The sequence below is a fragment of the Schistocerca gregaria genome, chromosome 1, assembly GCF_023897955.1.
Source record: "Schistocerca gregaria isolate iqSchGreg1 chromosome 1, iqSchGreg1.2, whole genome shotgun sequence".
Lineage (NCBI taxonomy): Eukaryota > Metazoa > Arthropoda > Insecta > Orthoptera > Acrididae > Schistocerca > Schistocerca gregaria.
The window spans coordinates 863,506,908-863,530,823 of record NC_064920.1 but is presented as its reverse complement, the minus strand read 5'-3'; the positions used below and the strand labels follow the sequence as shown (position 1 = coordinate 863,530,823).

The window sequence follows — 23,916 nt, the reverse complement described above, 5'->3', positions numbered from 1 at the left end:
GTATCATTTCTGTGACACTCTTTCCCATATTCCGCGATAATACAAAACTTGCTGCCTTTCTTTGAACTTTTTCGATGTACTTGTCAGTTCTCTCTGGTAAGGATCCCGCAACGCGCAGCAATATTCTAAAAGAGGACGGACAAGCCTAGCTTGGTAGCGATACAGACGATACAGAGGTGAGTTTCGGCGTTTTTATAATTTAGGACGCAATCATGCCGTTGTCGCAACACGCGATAAAATGTTGGATTAATCACTTTGAAAAGACTGGATCTGCCGTCAAGAATAAACCAACAGAACGGCCAAGAACTGTGCATTCTCCAGCGAACTTTGATCTTGTACACGAGTCTCTTACGGTACTCACAGCGTTCAATTCATAAGCAAGCAGCAGTGGTTGGAATGTTCCGACAGAGTATTCGCAGAGTTCTTTATCTTTCTTTTTTTTTACCCGGTTACGATTATGATTCTATCAACAAATGATAACAAAAATAAACAATGACGATGTATTTCTAAACAAGATGTGGATGTCAGATGAGGCACATTTTCATCTCACAGGTTATGTGAATAAAACTACCGTTACAAGGCAAACACAAATCCTAATGACGTTCATGAGCGCTCTTTACACTATAGTAAAGTGACCGTATGGTGTGTGGTTTCATCTTATGGGATTATCGGACCGTATTTTTTCACAAATGAACAGGGAAACACAGTAACTGAAAAATCGTTACGTGGAGATGTTACGAAGTTTCGTTACACCTGCATTGAATAACTTTCCATCGCTCAAGAAGCCTGATTTCAACAGGACGGAGCGACATCACACAGTGCATGGCAATCAAAGGCATATGTGCGAGAATTGTTTGGCAACCGTGTGATCTCACGATTCGGTATCATTCCCTTTCCCTTTCCCCTTCCCCTCAGATCGCCAGATTTGTCCGTTTGTGATGTTTTCCTTGTGAGGCTACCTCAAGAGCAAAGTCTACACGACTCGAACTAGAGTCCTAGATGAATTAAAATAGAAAATTCGGGATGCAGTTGAAAGACGCGCACTTCATTCACCATTCAGTGCTCGCATTTCATATTTCTAATCCCAGCATTCTGTTATTCGGTAAAATAATAATTCAGGTAATATTAATAATTTCTATGGGTTATCTGATTTATTTGACGATTTTTACAGCTTGTCTGACACTGATCTGTGAGAGCAGTTTGGCGCCAGGAATTTTCTTTATTTATGGGCGACGGCAGCAGTTTTCCTAGCAGCCATGATGGCTCCCGTTTCCCATCCCTTTTCCGATCGCCAGGGTAGCACGTGGTGTCGTTTGAACATTCAGTAGTGGCCAAAGTTTCTCCTGTTCTCAGTTCCCCAGCCTGCCTTACCAACCTTGTAACCGAACTTTTCTGCTCGATTTTAACGTCGCGAGGTCACCTCCCTGTGAAATTCCGGCCCTGTGATTGGCCAGCTCAGTTGCGCGCCCGTTTTTCGTGGGCGGGCGCCAACCGCTCTCCGCGGATGAATAGTGGACAAACGGGCAGTAGGTCAGTTCTAGGGTGACCGTGCCGGAGACAGGCGGTGCCGCTTCCAGGAGATGAAGTTCGGTAATCATCAGCGCCGACGTGCACTGTAGATTCGTGCTCTGCTGCCCAGAGAGAACCTGATGGGTCATTGTGAAAAGTTTCGCGTCTCGCTGGTTTTATTGCTTTAGTACGGGAGGCTACCTAGCGATTCACGCACAGTAGCATCTTCTTACTTTGGCTGATTCCTGGTGGTGGTCGTTGCATGGCTGCAACCCCATTTGATAATACGGCGATTGTTACTAAAATTCGTTTCCTCCTGCTATCGTGGCTTGTTATGAACGTACGTTGGACAGGCTGCTGAAGAATCTTTCTTCCCCCCACCCCCCATTTGCTTGTATTATTGTTCGATTCTCAACTGTTTAATAAATGAGCCCGTTAATCTTACATTCTCTCTCTTTCATTACGTGAACTCACCCCTAGTATAACAGAATAATGCAGAATTATAACGGTTGCTATAAGGTCGTGCAGGTCTCGCGCCGTTAACGATAGTATAAAGATTCAATACCGCACGCACAGCACGACCCATGCACGCATGGCACCGATAACAGTAGTAATCATGTTCAATTATTCCCCATTGATAAACTGGGAAGTGTTCACGGCTCAGTGTGAGTACGTGAGCACTAAATACACTTGATGTGGAGGAAATAGTGGCCTCTGTTTTACCTTGCTGGTTTAGACAAAAAATATCAAATATCACAGCCCTTACAACAAGGAATAGTAACCTGAAAATAACGAGCCACCGCTTTTTACAGTTCACAGCATCCCAACTGAGATGTTGCAGCGGTTAATGAGGAATATCAACAGAAGATTTCACGAATGTATTTGTACAGGAGGACGCCATCTAAAGGACGCAATTTTTTAAAAACTTATAAATGGCATCAGTGTTTCGTAAATGGCAAAATTGTAAGGTTTCAATTATTGTGAATGCAATTTATTTCTTTCATTGTGGAAATGTTCCCGCTTTTCCGTGTCGCCCTGTATAAAAGGACAGTGTGGCGTTAATGGGATATGGCAGTACACGATCGACGCGAGTGCCTTTGCTATCAGTAGGACACCGCCTGCAGCACCTTTCCTGGGCTCTTCACCATATCGGTTGGATCTTAGACGACTGGAAAACAGTGGCCTTATCAGACGAGTCCTGATTTCAGTTGGTAACAGCTTATGGTAGGGTTGGTGTGTGGTGCATGGTCTACGAAGCAATGGACCACATGTTATTAACCAGACATAGTGCAAACTGGTGGTGGCTCCATAGTGATGTGAATTAGGTACTCTGGTCCAACTGACTGGTGATGTTGTGTTCGGCTACTTGACCTTTTGCAGCCATTCATGGTCAATTATGTTCCCAAATAAAGATGGAATTTTTATGGATGACAATGCGCCGTGCCACCGCACCACAATTTTCGCGATTTGTTTGAAGAACATATCGGAGAATTACAGCGAATAGTCCCGGCTGCCCAGATTGTCCGACATGAATCCTATCGAACATTTTTGTGACATAATCGGGAGGTTAGTTCGTGCACCACATTCTGCACCGGCAACGCTTCTGTAGCTGTGGTCGGCTATGGAGGCAGCATGGCTCAGTATTTCTGCTGGGGTCTTCAAACAACTTGGTGAGCCCATCCCACGTCGAGTTGCTGTAGTAGGTCGGAGAAATGGATGTCCGACGTTGTATTAAGATATATCCCTTGACTTTTGTTTCTAAGTGTGTGTACATCGTGAGCGGAAAAATTAGAGGGTGACGCATCTCGTCTAGTTAGCGTGTCAACGGTATTTTATTGAAGGGAAATTCGAACAAGGTGTTGAAATTTGAACATTTACTAATACTGTTAATATTAGGAAACGCCGTAATACAAGTTCCAAAGTATGTGCCAGGCCTGGAGACATATTGAGGTAAGCCCAGTGGTTAATGAGACTGTTAGTAAAAAACAAAGCGGGCTGAGACCGAGTCATGGTCTGCCACATGGTTTCATTTCTCAAACCATTTATTGACGTTTTGTTTACGTGCTCGGATATCTGGTCCATAATTTTTGGTAAACAGAGTTGTAATTTTGGTAATGCAGATTCTATTACCAACCAGATGACTGGTGTCTTTGGTCGCTTCTGTTGTGCTTTATCTGGTAGGCAGCTGTAAGGTATTACTAGCTTCCATCGCTAAAGCTGTGTTACTTGGAATATATCCTAACCGTCAGTGGTACCAGCGTGGTTAACTCATTCAGCAGTACAGATAACAGAAAAACAACCAATAACTGTGTTCTTCGATCCACTTTGTGCTGTTAAGAATGAAATGTCTCGTTGAGTCATTGAGTAAGAGAGAACGACAATTACGCAAACAACTATTAAAAGTGAGTACATTGTCCTATGTGTTTTTTTTTCAGATTCCCATGGCAAAGTTTAGCAAAAATTAGGATTTGTGAGGTACATACTGTATTCAAAAGTTCGATCAAACTAAAATCCCATTGAACAGTACTAACAATTTTCATTACGAACAGTCATTTAATTTTCGCATATATTGTCAGGCGTAGTGTATTAACGAAGCGAATGTAGACGTTGTGCCTGAGGTGGGCGGAGCAGTAGCAGCACTTCGTATCATGTCAAACTGGTCTTACAGGATTCGCTAACAAGCTGCTATACATGTTTTTATGAGGCATATATTTGGTAAAAAAGGAACTCGTTAACATCCAAAAGAGTAGTCTTGTTCCACATTTCCTTAGACCGTGCAGAAAATGGAGGAGGAAAGCAATAAGTTATAGTAAAGAGGCTGTAACCTCATGCGAGAGGGGACAGCATGTTATCCAGCAGACATTCCTATCAGAGCTTTCACCGAGCTCTTTGCACGTGGCAAGTGAACGGGTTTGAGAAGTTCAGCGAGTAAGATTAATTTTTCACCTTGCCACAAGCAACACTAGTAAGACAGTCGTGGTGCCATCAATAAGCTAGCCACTCGACTCCTTAAGTAATAGAATTTTAAGTACGTAGGGTCCAAAGGTGCATATACTGAAACAAGCAACGTTTACTGTGAAACATGATTAGTCTAAAAGCTCTTGCGTTAAGTCTTTACTTCCGATTATTCCTCTATCAGCTGATATGTGAGAATATCTCGCAAGCAGTTTCGTGTTACTCTATTGAAGTCTATCAATCGATCCCTCTTTGAGGCAACCTGAAAGCGGGTTAAAAAACTAAACTTTACATTCCAGTGAATAAATGACTGTAAAAACGTAGACTGTATGACCCTCGACTATAAAAAACTTTCCCTGTAGGTTCAGCAGAGAATATGTAGTAAGTGGAATATCGCCGCAAAGTGGTTGTGGAAACGCCAAATACAGACAGCAAATCTGGAAAAACAATGGATCCCTGTTGTTTTGTCCGGTGCAGCAGTGTGTCTACGTCGAAGAGGTTGTAACCATCCTTTTGAAACTCTCCAGACCTATGAGTTACTAATGTTTCAAGAGACTGCCATAAAGCATTACTAGTGATTCACGTCCTTTCTCCTTCAGTCTTTAGCCAGTTTTCCCACTGTGACGTACTGGTCAGAGCGTAATGGTACCGTGATTCTTAATTTGGATATAGCCATTCTGAACTGCATAATATGAAGAGGCTACAAATTTCTGCCAAATTCCCAGTCATCATTTCAGTCGAAATGATTTTTACACACGTACACGGGTTATAGACAGATACATTAACTACCACTTATGTCTGCTCTAAACACAAATGCATGAACTGAACTGACCAGCGTTGCAGCAGTGCCACCACTAGCAATATTATCATTACTGGTGATGTTAAAAATGTGAAATAGGCTGTCACGGACATCGTGTACTTTTAATTTACTCTCGAGAACTTGGCAGAGATCAAGTAGCGTTTACGTAAAAGTTGGCTGCAGCTAAGCAATTAGTGTGTATCAAATAATGCGGAGATACAGCCGGAAAGTATGAAGACAACTAAAATCGCCGGCCGCGGTGGTCTCGCGGTTCTAGGCGCGCAGTCCGGAACCGTGCGACTGCTACGGTCGCACGTTCGAATCCTGCCTCGGGCATGGATGTGTGTGATGTCCTTAGGTTAGTTAGGTTTAAGTAGTTAGTTAGGTTTAAGTAGTTCTAAGTTCTAGGGGACTAATGACCACAGCAGTTGAGTCCCATAGTGCTCAGACATTTTTGAACAACTAAAATCTTTTTTGCAATGTACTCATCCTTACTGCTACTGAGCAATCGGCCCTCTTCAATAACGGACTCTACGCTTAAGTGTGTGCATCTGTAGTTTGGGAAGGACGTGAAATCGTTTGGGCTACAATCCGTATGTCCGACTTCCAAAATACGACGAAGAAGATATGGGTGAACTGAAGTTCTAGAAATAGGTGCCAATCATTTATACCTGTCTCTCAACAAATGATAATGCTCATGACAGTGTATGATCCAACAGTATGAACGGTCATAATGGGAAACATGAATCTTATTCTTTGTAAACAACACACCAAACGCGGCTGCTGAGTGTCGTTACTTAAGCCTCTTTCTGACTTGCATTCTTTGTGCAAGGAGTATATCGGGAGTGTGGTACCTTTTCACTGATTACTCCTGCACCAACACTCAATCTTTTGATGAAGAAACTAGAGCTCAGATCGTGTAGAATAGTCAGAATATGGGTCGTTAATTTTCGATAAAGATGAAAAACATGGAATTACAACAATATTTTCTCAGAAGAAAGTTCAAATGGCTCTGAGCACTATGGGACTTAATATCTATGGTCATTAGTCCCCTAGAACTTAGAACTACTTCAACCTACCTAACCTAAGGACATCACACAACACCCAGTTATGACGAGGAAGAGAATATCCCTGACCCCGCCGGGAATCGAAACCGGGAACCCGGGCGCGGGAAGCGAGAACGCTACCGCACGACCACGAGCTGTTGACCCAGAAGAAAGGGATAATGCGTCAGACTCTCTAGTTAAAAGCATCAATAACCAGCAAGTTGCAGTCAGTCCTCTGGAGAATTGAAACGCGGAAAACCACCTAGAAACAGCACGAAACCTTAAATAACCCTGTCCGCCAGAAGCAGATTCACAGGTAAATCAGTCATCCTCCTTGCACCTTCCAGTAACTGATACACATATGCCATCTTTGATGTCAAACGATTCAGTAGCTTCTGTGTCTCATGGAAAATATTCTCCACTATCCTTAAATTTCACTCGCACATGCATCCGTGTGTCAAGTGGAAAAATACGTACATTGCTCCATCGCATGCAACAACAAACAACATAGCGGGGCCAAAGGATGATTACCGCGTAAGAAAAGACGAGACAACTGGAACCCCTCCCCAATCAGTTGTGGCGGAGCGTATAGAAGCAGCTGTGAGGGAAGTTGCTGTTCCATCAGGAGTAATGACAGAATAGGGTAGAGATACAGCAGTCAGCTGGTGCAAAAGACAAAACGACAGAAGGTATATGAGCCTCATCGAATTGTTACTGACAGTTTTGCAATCCTGAAGTCTGGTAGTACTTTCACAGACAGAAGCACAGGCCAGCCACAGTGGAAGACATCGAAACTTCTGAAGATACTTCAGATAGTGGCGTCTTGTCGTTTACTGAAAGTAAAGTATTGGCATGGATCCAGAGGGACGAGGAAGGCATTGGGCTGTGGGTTGGGTGAGGGAACAATCTCGGCAGAGATCGTGTAGGGAAAACGCATAAATAACGGATGACCGGGTGAGGATTTGAGCTATCGACACACGAAGAATACTTCAGTGGGAGCTATGAGTGTTGGGAACGTAATGCGTAGGGCGCAGCCTGAAACAGAGTAGGGTAGAGGCAGGGAGCAGAGGGTTATCTCGTATTGTCCCCCAAAGGTTACTTTGTTCAGTTGAGATTCTTTCCGAGACCCTAATTAATCCAACTACGTAAGTCTGCTTGGCATTGCCCAGCAGAAACGTGTTGTTCTCGTTAGCCAGTGGGATTTCCATTAACTGGTTTATGAAAATCTTACGTCACTGTATTACCTGAAATACCAAGTAGCTTGATGCAGATAAATTATCCGATCAAAAGGATCCGGACACCGCAATGCAAGGTGGAATTGACCACAAAGGGTCATGAATGACTCATCCACTAGTATAAAAGGAGACGGGGAGTGCGGTGTTGCCAATAAGGAAACAGTAAAGCACAGCAGTAGTCAGGAGTACTCAGTAACTTGGAAAAATGACTAGCGATAGTCACCCGAGTAACAAATCCATCAGGGACATTCCAACCTTTCTAAAGCTGCCCGCGTCGAATGTTGGTGATGTGACTGAGGAGTGGAAACGCAAAGGAACTCCCACAGCTAAACAGACACTAGCAGACCTCATGTACTGACGGATAAGGACCGTCGAGCATTGCGGAGGGTGGTAGGAAACATCGTATGAAATCAGCGGAAGGAATCACTTGTGAGCTCGGAAGTGCTCCTAGCAGTCCATGTAGCTGAATGACTGTGTGTACGGAGTTAGAATTGGTACAGTGATCGATCAGCTTCTCTTAAGCTACACACTCCTGCAGTCAATGCTAAGTCGTGCTTCAGGGAATGCAAAGAGCAACGCTACTGGACGGTGGATGATAAGAAACGAGTGATTTGGACTGGTGAATCACTTTGTACTCTGTGACAATAATATGGGTTTGGCGCATGCCTGGAAAACGTCACTGGCCATCATGTGTAGTACTAACGGTGAAGTACGGAGGAGCTGTTATGGCATGGGGGCGTTATTCGTGGTTAGTGTCTGGTCCCCTTATTGAGTTTAAGAAAACGGTAAATGAGGAAGGATATGAACACGAATCAGATTTTCACTCTGCAGCGGAGTGTGCGCTGATATGAAACTTCCTGGCAGTTTAAAACTGTGTGCCGGACCGAGACTCGAATTCGAGACCTTTGCCATTCGCGGGCAAGTTTGGAAGGTAGGAGACGAGGTACTGGCGGAAGTAAAGCTGTGAGGACGGGGCGTAAGTCGTGCTTGGGTAGCTCAGTTGGTAGAGCACTTGTCCGCGAAAGGCAAAGGTCCCGAATTCGAGTCTCGGTCCTGCAAACCGTTTGAATCTGCCAGGAACTTTGATATCAACACGTTTTACAGTATTGTGTACAGCGAACAGTAGAGGACAGTTCGCGGATGATTTTTTCGTCTCAGCGTGACAGTGAACGTTATTATAAAACAGCACGTGTGACACAATGGTTTGTGGACATCATTCCTGACACGGATTGGCCTGCCCTGCCCAGAGTCCCGACGTGAACCCAATGCAACACCCAGTGAGTTGGAATGTCGACTTCCCTCCACACCCCCAACATCACTACATCCTCCATTTTCGGCTGTTGAGGAAGAAAGGGCTTCATTCAACAGACACATGTCCTCAGCAAAGCAGTCATAAAGGAGAAAGTTGGACGCATCACAGATTAGTTCTATTAACCGGTGTCCGCATACTTTTCATGATAGTGTTTGCGTCGACCTGACCATTTCGAGAACGACTACAGTTCAAAGCAAGGTCATTTATGAAAGGCATCGCGTGAGGAATCACAAGGGCATCGTTCGGCTTTTTACTTTTACTAGAAGTTTTATTTCGATTATATACTGTTTGTACAGAATTCTGATTTAACTGCGTGACGAATAGTCAATGAAAATGGAAGCTACCATTATAAACTACACCCCCCTTACTGTTGCTGTCAATAAACAAATTCTTTTTTCGACACGCACTTGCCGTATACCAATCGCGGCGATACGTTAACATCTCCTATCATCTTGTCATAGAGCCAGCACACAGCGCCACGCTAAAAAAAAAAGCTACCTCTGACTTTGGAGATGCGCCTGAAAACGTTCGGAAAACTAATTTATGGAAATAAACAAATATTTCACAAGTGACTGGTTACAGGTATCTATTTCTGTTCAGTCAATAGTCATGTATCCTACAATAACCATAGTGGTCTTCTCTCTCTCTCTCTCTCTCTCTCTCTCTCTCTCTCTCTCTCTCTCTCTCGAACAGGAGTTCAGGAATCTATGAGGCTCTCTTGCCTTGTAATGACGACAACCAATTCTTGACAACTCAGGAAATTTTGGCCTCTCAATAGTAGTGAGCGTAGTCAGCATTTTGGCGGGACTGTAGTTTCCAGTACAGATGCAATTTTCTGAAATTGGGAGTTTTTCCATTGGTTTAGGTGTTTTGCTGTGGAATCTGTCGACATTCTTGAACCTCGAGATGGATGAGTATCAACGCAGTGAGAAGTCGGTCAGTATCGGCGCCGGCGTGTCCTACAGTAAGTGGTGGTCGTGATTTACAAACGCTTCAAAATAAAACAGATTTACTACATATATTTGGTAGAAAAATCCCCGAATGCATAAATACCAATGTTTAATAACAATTTGTCATTCCAAAAATAACTAAATGAAAACATGCACAACCGTCTAAATTCTCTGCGACAGTAAGCTTTCACTTTATGCGTTAATAAATAGCAGGTACAAAGATTAACGGATACATCTCGTTCAAATATCGTAGATGTTTGATTTCCCTTTTGCACTCACGAATACGGAAATTTCCACCCATTTAGATTATTAGTCGTGTGAAGCTATGGTTATTTCAAATTTAATGATGTAAACATTTTTAATGTAAAGAGTATAGTAACGTTTCAACATGTTAAAGCAAATCGTTATATATTATACTCTTTAAATCGAGACCCACTCATAACAAGTTATTCTGAGAAATATGGAATTCCTCATGCAATGACAAGCATAAAATATTTATGATCTTCAAACTTCCTGACAAATCAAAACTGTTCGCCAGACCGAGACTCTAACTCCTGACCTTTGCCTTTCGTGGGCAAATTTGGAAGGTAGGAGACGAGGCACTGGCGGGAATAAACGTGCGAGGACGGAGCATTAGTCGTGTTTGGGTGGTTCAGTCGGTAGAGCACTTGACAACGAAAGGCAGTGGTCCTGAGTTCGAGTCTCAGCCTACCACACTGTTTCATATCGGTGCACACTCTGCTGCAGGGTGAAAAATTCACTCCGGATTTATGCTTTTATTTGTAAAATTACTTTAATGGAAAACTAACTTGTATGCCACAGTTAATTGCAAGTACACCTCATTTAATGAGAACTGGTACATAACTAACGCAGACATTGCTGAATATTTTAAAAGAAACATTTTATACACGGTCTGTAACTTCCTGTTCACATCCTGAACGGCTTGACCTCGGAGCAAATGTTATATAAAACTCGTCGCCTTAGGCTCTCCTTGCTGTCTATTTCCCAAACACCGAAATAAATGATCCAACTGCTGTTCTGAAAAAGAAAAAGAAATAGCGGTAGCCGGGAGCACTCGAACCATCTGAGAAGTCGACCTGAAATACACCTGGCGAAACCTTACACGGTAATCCTCCATTGATAACTACGGTATGTAAACAACTTTCCAAATCATGAACTACACATACTGCTATATTTACTGAGGATGTCTGGTCATATGTAAGATACATACCAGGTGACATAAATAAATTATAAATAAATTAATTTCTCGACTTGACAAGTGGAGTACGCTAATTTATTACATCTTTATCTCAGCGTTAAAATTGCGTTCGGAAACGTTCAAATGGCTCTGAGCACTATGGGACTAAATGTGTCATCACTCTCCTAGAACTTAGAACTACCTAAGCCTAACTAACCTAAGGACATCACACACGTCCATGCCCGAGTCAGGATTCGAGCCTGCGACCGTAGCGGTCGCGCGGTTACAGACTGAAGCGCCTAGAACCGCTCGGCCACCACGGCCGGCCTCATAAGCAGTTGTCGCACTGCAGCTGCAGAGGATTCATGAGTCGTACCAGAGCCGTGGCCGACGGCTTCGGGTCTAACCAACTCAGAAACCATAAGTGACTCACTCCCAAAGGAAACTAGAGCGCAAGAGCTACGCTATAAGTTTTGGTGTTGATACAGTAGAAATGTGTGCTGTGATTTTCTGCTAGCCACGTGAGTCTTAGTTTAAAAAGTCAGCATTATGGCGAATTTTTGAATATTATTTCTGAAAACAAAATGATAAAGAACTGGTGTTTTATTGTGTCAGGTTTCAAAGGATACTGAATTTTCTTCAGCTTTATTTGTAAAACTTGATTTCAGCGCTAACAACGGAACACGATCCAAAGGGAAATTACACTTGTATTTCAAGGAGGAGGCTAATCACGCACGTATCGCTTGGTAACTGTTGGTGTGTACAAGCAAATATTTATATGGATAAGCGTATGATCCAGTCTCTTTTTTTCTATCATTTTGTCAACCAGCTGTTCGCCAACTTTGTCCATATGGAATTTTGTTTTGGTTCTGAAAATGGCCCCAAGTCCCACTTAATATTTTTTATTTATCGGTTTACCTCTTTATATGTTCTGGTGATGCTCTTGTTCATTTAAAGTTACCTGACAGCACTGACGATTAAGCTAACTATGCTATAACACTTCAACTTGCTTTTAAAGTATAGTACAATATGAAACGTTGACAGTGCCAATGTCAGTTTAATCTACTGTACTTTAAACGTAATTTTAAGTACTATAGTACAATTAACTTTAAGCGCAATCTTTGGTTCTGTCAGCCAACTTTAAACTGTGTAATTCCGATGATGCTCTCGTTCATTTGAAGAGCGAAATCAGTAAATTAAAAATAAGTAGTGAGCGCTGTGGCTGCCAAATACACTCCTGGAAATGGAAAAAAGAACACATTGACACCGGTGTGTCAGACCCACCATACTTGCTCCGGACACTGCGAGAGGGCTGTACAAGCAATGATCACACGCACGGCACAGCGGACACACTAGGAACCGCGGTGTTGGCCGTCGAATGGTGCTAGCTGCGCAGCATTTGTGCACCGCCGCCGTCAGTGTCAGCCAGTTTGCCGTGGCATACGGAGCTCCATCGCAGTCTTTAACACTGGTAGCATGCCGCGACAGCGTGGACGTTAACCGTGTGTGCAGTTGACGGACTTTGAGCGAGGGCGTATAGTGGGCATGCGGGAGGCCGGATGGACGTACCGCCGAATTACTCAACACGTGGGGCGTGAGGTCTCCACAGTACATCGATGTTGTCGCCAGTGGTCGGCGGAAGGTGCATGTCCCGGTCGACCTGGGACCGGACCGGAGCGACGCAAGTATGCACGCCAAGACCGTAGGATCCTACGCAGTGCCGTAGGGGACCGCACCGCCACTTCCCAGCAAATTAGGGACACTGTTGCTCCTGGGGTATCGGCGAGGACCATTCGCAATCGTCTCCATGAAGCTGGGCTACGGTCCCGCACACCGTTAGGACGTCTTCCGCTCACGCCCCAACATCGTGCAGCCCGCCTCCAGTGGTGTCGCGACAGGCGTGAATGGAGGGACGAATGGAGACGTGTCGTCTTCAGCGATGAGAGTCGCTTCTGCCTTGGTGCCAATGATGGTCGTATGCGTGTTTGGCGCCGAGCAGGTGAGCGCCACAATCAGGACTGCATACGACCAAGGCACACAGGGCCAACACCCGGCAACATGGTGTGGGGAGCCGTACACCTCTGGTGATCGTCGAGGGGACACTGAATAGTGCACGGTACATCCAAACCGTCATCGAACCTATCGTTCCACCATTCCTAGACCGGCAAGGGAACTTGCTGTTCCAACAGGACAATGCCCGTCCGCATGTATCCCGTGCCACCCAACGTGCTCTAGAAGGTGTAAGTCAACTACCCTGGCCAGCAAGATCTCCGGATCTGTCCCCCATTGAGCATGTTTGGGACTGGATGAAGCGTCGTCTCACGCGGTCTGCACGTCCAGCACGAACGCTGGTCCAACTGGGGCGCCAGGTGGAAATGGAATGGCAAGCCGTTCCACAGCACTACATCCAGCATCTCTACGATCGTCTCCATGGGAGAATAGCAGCCTGCATTGCTGCGAAAGGTGGATATACACTGTACTAGTGCAGAGATTGTGCATGCTCTGTTGCCTGTGTCTATGTGCCTGTGGTTCTGTCAGTGTGATCATGTGATGTATCTGACCCCAGGAATGTGTCAATAAAGTTTCCCCTTCCTGGGACAATGAATTCACGGTGTTCTTATTTCAATTTCCAGGAGTGTACTTAGTTTGAGCAGTCGCATCCCTTGCATGCAACGCCTCTTCTTGCTAACTTTAGTTTTATTGCCAAAAGGTGTAACGTCACGTCTCCGTACAATTATATCGTCATTCTTTGTTCACACATTTATCCAGATTTATTCGACAAGCCACCGAAGAATTACCATTCAGATATCGGATGAAACAGCTTTTCGTCTGGTGGTAAATATGTAATTTAACATTGTAAAGTACAAAGCACGAACTAGATGGCATGAAAGACGTTAGTGTGACAGCACACAGCTTTATCCTCTTAAATGCGAGTATGTAAACAAGTGGTAACAACTAAAGCTGATATCGAAATTGTGTGGTACTTTTAATAAATAAAAACTGTGACCCAAAGATAGGAAAAACCCTAAAAAGTGAGAGTAGGTATCGTGCTGTGAGCGATCTTTACAAACATAATTGTGTATATGGATAATAATTTCGTGTAGCAAGTCTTTATATCAGCCGACTTGAGTGTCCCTTATCTACCTCTGTCATCCAGCGGGGAAAGTAAACCTACAGATTAACGTGGAATTTGAATCACGTGTTTTTTCTGGCGACTTATTACATGGTTAAGAGGTGAAGACTAGCTTAAAACGAAGAGTGAAAAATTCATTGTCCGATGGAGTTTAGACCCCGCGACCTCTGTTTCCACACACGTGTTTACCGCTAAACCAACAGGCACAAAACGTATATCGATTTTGATAAGCGTTTCCAAGTATCGAAATACATGACATCTATGGTTGTAGCTTTGATGACTGCATTGACTTAAAAGCTGACAGCGCCAAGGGACCGTGTTTGACATAAGTTCCAACTTCATATACCGGTCCTTGAGGGAAAGGTTTGCAGACAACAGAGCGATCCTTTATTGGTTCACTTTATACCGACCGAGTTACGAAACACTGAAAAAACATTCGCATAGTTATCCAGTGTACTGCACATGACGACGATCTTTACAAATAGCGTAACGACTGTGACCTCATGAAATTCATTTTTCTATTATATTTCTAGTAATATTAAATTTTTAAATACAGCAGATGTTAATTTAGGAAGATGGCGATATGCGGACGTCGACGATTGTTGCTTAACGCTTATATAACTACCGACACTCAGTTTCAGTTAAGTTATCATTTTAGTCACTGTGTCATGTTAAGTGAAAGTTTCTTGATCTGAAGAACACAATTATCCAATGCAGATAGTTACTATTCAATTATGCCTCGATCGCAAATTTATTCTGATAACATGTTTCGGCCACGCCTGAAGTCACCTTCAGACCAAAACGCTGTTTGAGCAGGAGTCACTGCAGTGATTTACCAGGAGGCGGCTCCTGCTCGTACAGAATTTTGGTCTGAAGATAACCACAGGTGTAGTCGAAACCGGTTATCAGAATAAATAAATTTGTGATAAAAGACTGATTTTAATAGTAACTGTTAGTAATAACATTGATTACCGTCTGCTCCCGAGATGTATTCAAAAGTAATATCCAATGCAGCATCTGACATGCAGCATCTGACATGCATGCTTCCACTGTCTTCTACAGACAATACAAGGAAAATAAATGTAAGAGAATGGGTGCGTGTGTAAGGGAAATATTGCAAGTAATAATTATGTATTTAACGTCAAGGAACGTCCTTTCAACCTGACGTGATGGTATTCGTGATGTGAAAACACTCCCTTCACAGAAAACAGTCGTCGATAAATATGCTTGTTCGTGATGCTGTTCTTTAAGCACGTAGCAGCTTTGAAGCACTCTTTAGAGAAAGTACTTAGCAGTACGTCCCTAGAGGCAAGACAGAGACTGCAGTGCCGTCGTGAGGGAGGCGCTCTTCAACGGCGACTGGGCTATGTTGCAGGACGGCCAGCGGCTATGGACGCAGCCAGCGCCTAACAGCCGAGAGCACGAGTAGCTGACACCTGCCAGCAGCAACCGCGCCACCGCCGAGCCGCCACCAGCGAGATGGGAACCAAAGTTTTCCTCAAGGCCTTCTTCAGGCGGATCATCACAGACTTCCGCCACAAGGAACTCTTGCCGCTGAAACTCCTGTTCTTCGTGCATTCCTCAAGTAAGTATTCGACCACAATTTCAACAGTTAATTAGCCGCTCATCACTGTCACTTTAAAGAGTTATATTGCTTCGGTAGGGATTAACATTAATTTATGCATCGTTTCTAAAAAGTAAGATCATGAATCTCCCTCCCTCCCTCTTTCCCTCCCTGTTTCCCCATGGCACGAGGTAGCCCCGCGGTTTCAGTCGCCTTACCACGGTTCGCGCGGCAGTCCCCCTGTCTAAGGTTAGTCCTCCCTCGTGTGCGTGTGCGTGTTTTGTATTTAGCGTAAGTTACATTAAGTAGTTTGTAAGCTTAGGGACCGATAACCTCAGCACTTTCCCCATAGGAACTTACCACCACCACCACCACCACCACCACCACCACCACTCTTTCTTTTCTCCCGATGCTGATGAAATTTTTGGTTATTAAGTGCCTACACCTGTTGTTCTTAATGTCTTAGTGTTGGGCATTGTTAAACAAGTGTGGCAAGAAAAGTTTCGGATTACATACTGTACACCGCTAGTCTTGGTACTAAAAGAGAAAACACAACCTATTGGCTCTGCAAGTTTTTCATCTCCAGAGCGCAATCTTATATTGTAAAAATGTAGTTCCTGAAACTGACTAAACTGTGAGCCGTACCAGTCGAATAGACAGATTCGCTTTGTAAAGAAGTTCAACAACTGAACACACTCAGCTATACAGGGTGTTACAAAAAGGTACGGCCAGACTTTCAGGAAACATTCCTCACACACAAATAAAGAAAAGATGTTATGTGGACATGCGTCCGGAAACGCTTAATTTCCATGTTAGAGCTCATTTTAGTTTCGTCAGTCACCTACGCTCAATTGAGCACGTTATCATGATTTCATACGGGATACTCTATCTGTGCTGCTAGAACATTTGCCTTTACAAGTACGACACAACATGTGGTTAAAGCACAATGGAGCTCCTGCACATTTCAGTCGAAACGTTCGTACGCTTCTCAGCAACAGATTCGGTGACTGATGGATTGGTAGAGGCGGACCAATTCCATGGCCTCCACGCTCTCCTGACCTCAACCCTCTTGACTTTAATTTATGGGGGCATTTGAAAGCTCCTGTCTACGCAACCCCGGTACCAAATGTAGAGACTCTTCGGGCTCGTATTGTGGACGGCTGTGATACAATACGCAATTCTCCAGGGCTGCATCAGCGCATCAGGGATTCTATGCGACGGAGGGTGAATGGATGTATCCTCGCTAACGGAGGACATGTTGAACATTTATGATTTCATGCTTTCCCGGCGAAATGCTGACATTCTGGAGTAGTCGGGTGTTCTGCCGGATGTTCGTGTCAAACTTGCACAATATTTCGACAGTGTGCCTCACTGTCTTCCTCAGGTGCTTCCTGGGACGCACCTGAGGAAGACAGTGAGGCACACTGTCGAAATATTGTGCAAGTTTGACACGAACATCCGGCAGAACACCCGACTGCTCCAGAATGTCATGTTGAACATTTCCTATAACTAAGTGTTTGAAGCCACGCTGGTACGTTCTGTTGCTGTGTGTTTGCATTCCATGATTGTGATTTGAAGAGAAGTAATAAAATGAGCTCTAACATGGAAAGTAAGCGTTTCCGGACACATGTCCACATAACATATTTTCTTTCTTCGTGTGTGAGGGATGTTTCTTGAAAGTTTGGCAGTACCTTTTTGTAACACTCTGTATGACTCCCTTAGTAAACTCGTGAAGAGGCGGCCTTGAATGAGGATGTCGGGATTTTAATGTGGTTTTGATTGAATCAAAGTTGTAGTTTCGACTATTTAGGCCAGCTTATTCTCATCTGATCGCGATTACTTTTATCGTAAATTTCGTAAATGATGCTTGGTTGTTAGAACATTACAGCAATTTGTAACATCTTACTGGGATAATCAGAAACGTAATCAATCATTATCGGCAAGAATAGTTCTAATGATGACGGACTAAGTAGCTTTTGATGCAGTACTCGAAAAAATTCTGCTTCTGTTATAGGAAGCTGCTGGGATAAAAATAAAAAGTAGATTGCATTTGCAACCAAAAAAGAAAATCTGTTGTCTTCAGAGGCCGCTGCATTAGAAATTTTTAGTCGGCTTGACAACTCCATACTCCATCACTGTTGACGACTCGGTATAGTCTATGGCTGACTTAGATGTTCTTAGAAGCTGTAAAAACTCAAAATTTTCTCAATTTAAACAAACCTTTACTTTCAGATAACGTTTTCTGTAAACCACTACCCGTTACATTGTGTACACGAACGCGTAGTTCTCAGTATGGTTACAGAAAATAAAAATTATGTTCGCACTTCAACGGGTCCACCTCGAAACGTCCCCTTAGAAAAATGAAGCATAATTGTTCTGGAATACCTCTTACGTTATTTGATTTTCTAATAGCTGAGCAAAACTGGACGTACACATACGGTTCTCTCTTTACTTATTCTGATCATCACAAAATTGACACACTATTTTTTTTTTAGCGCAACGCAATCATTCAGTAATCCCTACAAAAGAATGGCCCTGACTAACAATAACCTATACCCTTCATGAATCACTTACCTCACAAAAATCTTTGTTACTCGAATTGCTGCAATACAGCGAGTGCCATTACTGCCAGCAAAAAAAAAAAAAAAATTTTAACTACTGAAGGCGCTAACTGCTGACAGGCAGAAAACAAACAATGTATTTACCTTACTAGTGTTCAAGTCATAATATATCAGTTCATGACATCCAGTCTTAAAAATTTCCTTTTTATGACGGACACACGTCCAGATCGTCCGCTCTCAAAACTCCGCCACCTCTCCTCCCACATCCACTACTGCTGGCGGCTTTCCACCAACTGCACAACGCTACGCGCTGTTCACACCCAACTGCCCAACACTACAATAGCGGATATTCCAACAAAGAGTACAACCAGTCACAGACTTCACACAGCACAGTCAGTGATTTTCATTCAGAGCGCTACGTGGCGTTACCAACACAAAAACCTAAACAGCCCACTTACAACCTTTTTATTCCCTATGTTTGGCTCTGCAGTTATACTACATTTATAAAATGACAAAATTTTCACCAGACTATAACCAGAGATGTGATTTACAATTTAATATGAAATAAACTGGGCGTAGTACCTCCTTGCAGTCGTCTGGCGGGAACTTACTACTTACACTGAAGAGACTAATGATTTCGTAGTGTGTATAAAACATTGCTTCTAGAGCTGCTGTGCACACGAATAAACTTTCTGGGCTATAGTATCGCCTCATATTACGAAATGAGATAAAACCAATCGTTCCTCTTCCAGCTGTCTTCTTTTAGGCGGCGAAGGTCTGGGCTGTACTTACCAATAATCCATGTCTTCATCATACCTATAAGTAAAAAGAGGTGATTACTGCTTTTAAGTGTGTTGCAAACGTGTGACGCAAGCAGACAGAGAACAATAATACGGAGACGCACTCTGGCTTTCTACAGCCAAATGAGCGAAATTGAAAGAGGTCAAATTGTGGCCTTCCGTGTAGCGGGATGGTCCTTTCCGAGAATTACCACACAAGTTGCAGGTGCTGCGTCAGTTGTGCAACGATACTGGTACCAGTGATCACGTGAACATTCTCACATGGGTAGATGAGGTTCTGAACGTCCACGCAGCACAGATGCCCTCCGGAATTGTCGTATTGCAAGGCAGGGGTGGCAGATCGAGCAGCTACCACAGCGCAAATAAGATGACTTATGAAACGAGACGTGTCAACACCAAATATTGCGAACTGCATATTAGCTATGGGACTATGGGCAAGCACACTTCTAGCCCCGTTTTCAAGAAGGGACGTCGAACAGATGAGCAGAACTATAGACCTATATCTCTAACGTCGATCAGTTGTAGAATTTTGGAACACGTATTATGTTTGAGTATAATGACTTTTCTGGAGACTAGAAATCTACTCTGTAGGAATCAGCATGGGTTTCGAAAAAGACGCTCGTGTGAAACCCAGCTCGCGCTATTCGTCCACGTGACTCAGAGGGCCATAGACACGGATTCCCAGGTAGATGCCGTGTTTCTTGACTTCGGAAAGGCGTTCGATACAGTTCCCCACAGTCGTTTAATGAACAAAGTAAGAGCTTATGGACTAAAAGACTAATTGTGTGATTGGATCGAGGAGTTCTTAGATAACAGAACGCAGCATGTCATTCTCAATGGAGAGAAGTCTTCCGAAGTAAGAGTGATTTCAGGTGTGCCGCAGGGGAGTGTCATAGGACCGTTTCTATTCACAATATACATAAATGACCTGGTGGATGACATCGGAAGTTCACTGAGGCTTTTTGCAGATGATGCTGTGGTGTATCGAGAGGTTGCAAAAATGGAAAATTGTACAGAAATGCAGGAGGATCTGCAGCGAATTGACGCATGGTTCAGAGAATGGCAATTGAATGTCAATGTAGACAAGTGTAATGTGCTGCAAATACATAGAAAGATAGATCCCTTAACTTTTAGCTACAAAATATCAGGTCAGCAACTGGAAGCAGTTAATTCCATAAATTATCTGGGAGCAAGCATTAGGAGTGATTTAAAATGGAATGATCAAATAAAGTTGATCGTCGGTAAAGGAGATGCCAGACTGAGTTTCATTGGAAGAATCCTAAGGAAATGCAATCCGAAAACAAAGAAAGTAGGTTACAGTAAACTTATTCTCCTACTGCTTGAATACTGCTGATAGTGTTGCTAGAAGAGATAGAGAAGATCCAACGGAGAGCAGCGCGCTTCGTTACAGGATCATTTAGTAATCGCGAAAGCGTTACAGAGATGATGGATAAACTCCAGTGGAAGACTCTGCAGGAGAGACGCTCTGTAGCTCTGTACGGGTTTTTGTTAAAGTTTCGAGAACATACCTTCACCGAAGAGTCAAGCAGTATATCGCTCCCTCCTACGTATATTTCGCGAAGAAACCATGAGGATAAAATCAGAGAGATTAGAGCCGACACAGAAGCATACCGACGGTCCATCTTTCCACGAACAATACGAGACTGGAATAGAAGGGAGAACCGATAGAGGTACTCAGGGTACCCTCCACCATACACACCGTCAGTTGGCTCGCAGAGTGTGTATGTAGATGTAGATGCAGGCAATAAGGCCTGAAGTGGCACCATTGTGTCTGACTACTGTATTCTACGAGACAGCGCTCACCAGGTCTACGTCGAACGCTCAAACCACCATCACTTGCGTGCATACTGAATCTCCTTTCATCGCTGAAAACCATTCAATCTCTCAAGTGATCCTCTGACGGCACCAGTCGAGCCTCATGCCACAGCTTCGATTTGTGTACGTCGAGGCGAAACAGCTATATGAATGTGTTGTCTGTTCTTTCGGACAAGTCTGGAAGGACAGACGCCGCACATTCATATATTGACGCTAATTGTCTGGCGGGTCTTTTGAATTTACGCACGCAACTGCTTGATTGGCCAACTTCAATGCTAACTAAGTCGGTTCAAATTTTTCAAATAGCTCTGAGCACTATGGGACTCAACTTCTGAGGCTACGTAAACCTAACTAATCTAAGAACATCACACATATCCATGCCCGAGGCAGGATTCGAACCTGCGACAGTAGCGGTCTCTGTTCCAGACCGTAGCGCCTAGAACCGCTCGGCCACCTCGGACGGCCAATTAAATCGGAAAGGGCGCAATGTATAGCTCTTTTTTCTCAGCGTAACCTACCCTGCAACGCTCCTACAAGCTTGTTCCGACCTAGTTCTATGTTTCTACTTCTGAGGACCGTTGAAGTTGTTTCATCCGTCAGAAATATCCACATAGACGTTGGGAAGTGGTCACGATTCGAAGTCTTAAGTCATATTGCTTGGACGTGTGTGGGCGCCTTATTGGGGTGCACTTCGCTGCAGGCTGGTTTTACTGTTCGCTTCGGACATGCAGGCGGCAATTTACGGAAAGTAGTATCGGGCGTGTATTCATTTTCAGCTGGTTCTCGAGAACAGATATCGCGATTTATGGACATTCTCTATTCTGCTCGTCGGTATTTAACCAGATAGACCCATTAATTCAGAGGATGCAAACGTTGTAATCACTCATTTGTCCCCCTGTCGACCTGAGAACTAAGGTCTACACATCCTTGGTAGTGATCCATCAGCGTCGAATGTAGGGACAGATTTAAATGTGAATTATAAATAAGAGACACAGCAAATGTATTTATTGGCAAGTGAACCAAGATGCTGCACGCTTATCAGAGAACTCTTCCAGTAGTTCAGGGACGCTCGCACGTTTGCTGTCTCATTGTTAACTGACGTAATCAGATTGCCTCCAACTCGGGCTTCAGAGGAGGAATGACACGAATAAACTAAGGAAGAAAACATGAAAAGTCTTGAATAGAGAGGGGGCCACTTTTTGTGAAAATGGTGAAAGGTGTCGATTTACTTGGCACTGGAAGAAGTAGCAGAAAGATACCCAGGAAGAGACAATGAAGTAGCCTAAGTAAAACAATAAAGGCACTGGCCACATAGACAAGCGCAGTAAAGGTAAACATGATACAGTAAGAAGAATTGGTCGACATCAAACTAGTGAGGAAGGAGAGCTATATTGACTGCCGAAGTTGGTATTACGCTGATGGACGACCTGTGAAAATTGTTAGTGAAGAGCCAGACCGGAAAGTATATTATCGTACATTTACCTGCAGGATTATCAGAGCTGCCTGTGCGGGGTTTCTAGTCCCCCATCGGGCGCCTCCCCAGATAGCGGATAGGAGAAAATCTCCCAAATGTGTTTGGTACCGGGGAAATAAAATACCCGGGGTGGACTAAAACTAGCGATAAGGGCGGCGTCTGTACTCCAGAGGGGCGGCCAGCCAAGGGCGTCTGAACCCCAGGTTTAGAGGCGGCCGCGAAATGATATCGCCAATCCGTTCTGAAGCAGGCGTGGCGATTAAGCTTCAAACCTTTAAGACTTATTATTATGATGAGTACCGCTAATGCAAAAGATTCCGGATTAGTCCCTCAACTATCGGATCTCCGGGAGGGTACTGCTTTAGCGACACTCATACAGAAAACAATTGAAGAGGAAAACAACAGATCTCTGTACATCTTCACATATAACTGCAGGTAACTTGTAGGTGAATATAGACTAAGCGAAATTGAAGAATAATTGAAGAAAATGGACTGTAGTTTGTCTGAGTGAAGTACGTCGTAAAGGGGGACAGAGTGTAACTCTGAAGTCAGGAAATGTTTTGTATCACTTCGGAGAAAAAGATGGTAGAACAAAGGGACGGGTTTCCTAATAAATAAAAATGCAAAAGACAAAGAATCAATAATAGACGGAACATGAAGTAGAGAAGCAAGGTTTGTTATTAAAATATCAAAAAGGTACAAACTACAAATAGTCAAAGTATACGCTCCTACAGCAAGCTGTTCAGATGATGTAGAAGCATTTTATGAAGAAGTAAAAAATGCATATAATAAAGGACGAGACCGCCACTTTAAACTGGTAATTGGGGACCTAAATGCCAACGTTGGTATCAAAAACCAGAGTGATTTTTCAGTAGGCTGCCATGGAATCGATGAGAGGAACGAAATGGGTGAAAGGGTAATCCAGTTTGCGGAAGAAAATAAATTAATCATGAGCACTTTTTTAAGAAACGCCATAATAGGAAATGGACATGGAGAAGCCCAAATTATGAGACCCACAATGAAATAGATTTTATCATCTCAGATCACACCTTAATAATCAAAGATGTTTCGTTTTTAAATCAATTTAACACTGGTAGTGACCATAGACTGGTAAGAGCGAAATTAAACAGTAATACTCAACAAGAACGAAGAAAACTAACATCACAGAAAAAGAAATTATAGGTATGCATAAATTGAACTATAGGAAAAAGGATTTTCAGTGTACTCTTAGAGTGAGATTAGAAGAGTCAACAGAAGAAAATCTAGCTGAAACGATAATGGAAATTGCAAAACAAATAGGTGGACTGACAACAGTTACTAAACAACCAGGAAAGTTAAGGGCGGAAACCAAAGCTTTACTCTTCAAAAGGCGAGAGATGAAAATTAAAACGTCTTGTGACAAGATAGAATATTCAGAATTGTGGAAGTGTATTAGGAATAACATGAAACCCGACATACAAAAATACGATGAAAACACCATAAAATTGGCGTTAGAGAATAGGAGCTGCAAGAAAGCTAAACAAAAGCTTATGATTGATAAAAAC

At 43.5% G+C, this 23,916-nt stretch overlaps 1 protein-coding gene across 2 annotated transcripts in view; it reads left to right on the top strand.

Moving 5' to 3' along the window:
• LOC126272925 (uncharacterized) overlaps window positions 1-23,916 on the top strand; it is a 331,098-nt gene that overhangs the window by 190,041 nt on the left and 117,141 nt on the right. For both annotated transcript variants that reach the window (XM_049976217.1, XM_049976226.1), the window contains exon 2: window positions 15,513-15,722. In XM_049976217.1, coding sequence (XP_049832174.1) covers window positions 15,617-15,722 — 106 coding nt within the window. In that variant the 5' untranslated portion in view covers window positions 15,513-15,616. The remainder of the gene's footprint in view (window positions 1-15,512; window positions 15,723-23,916) is intronic.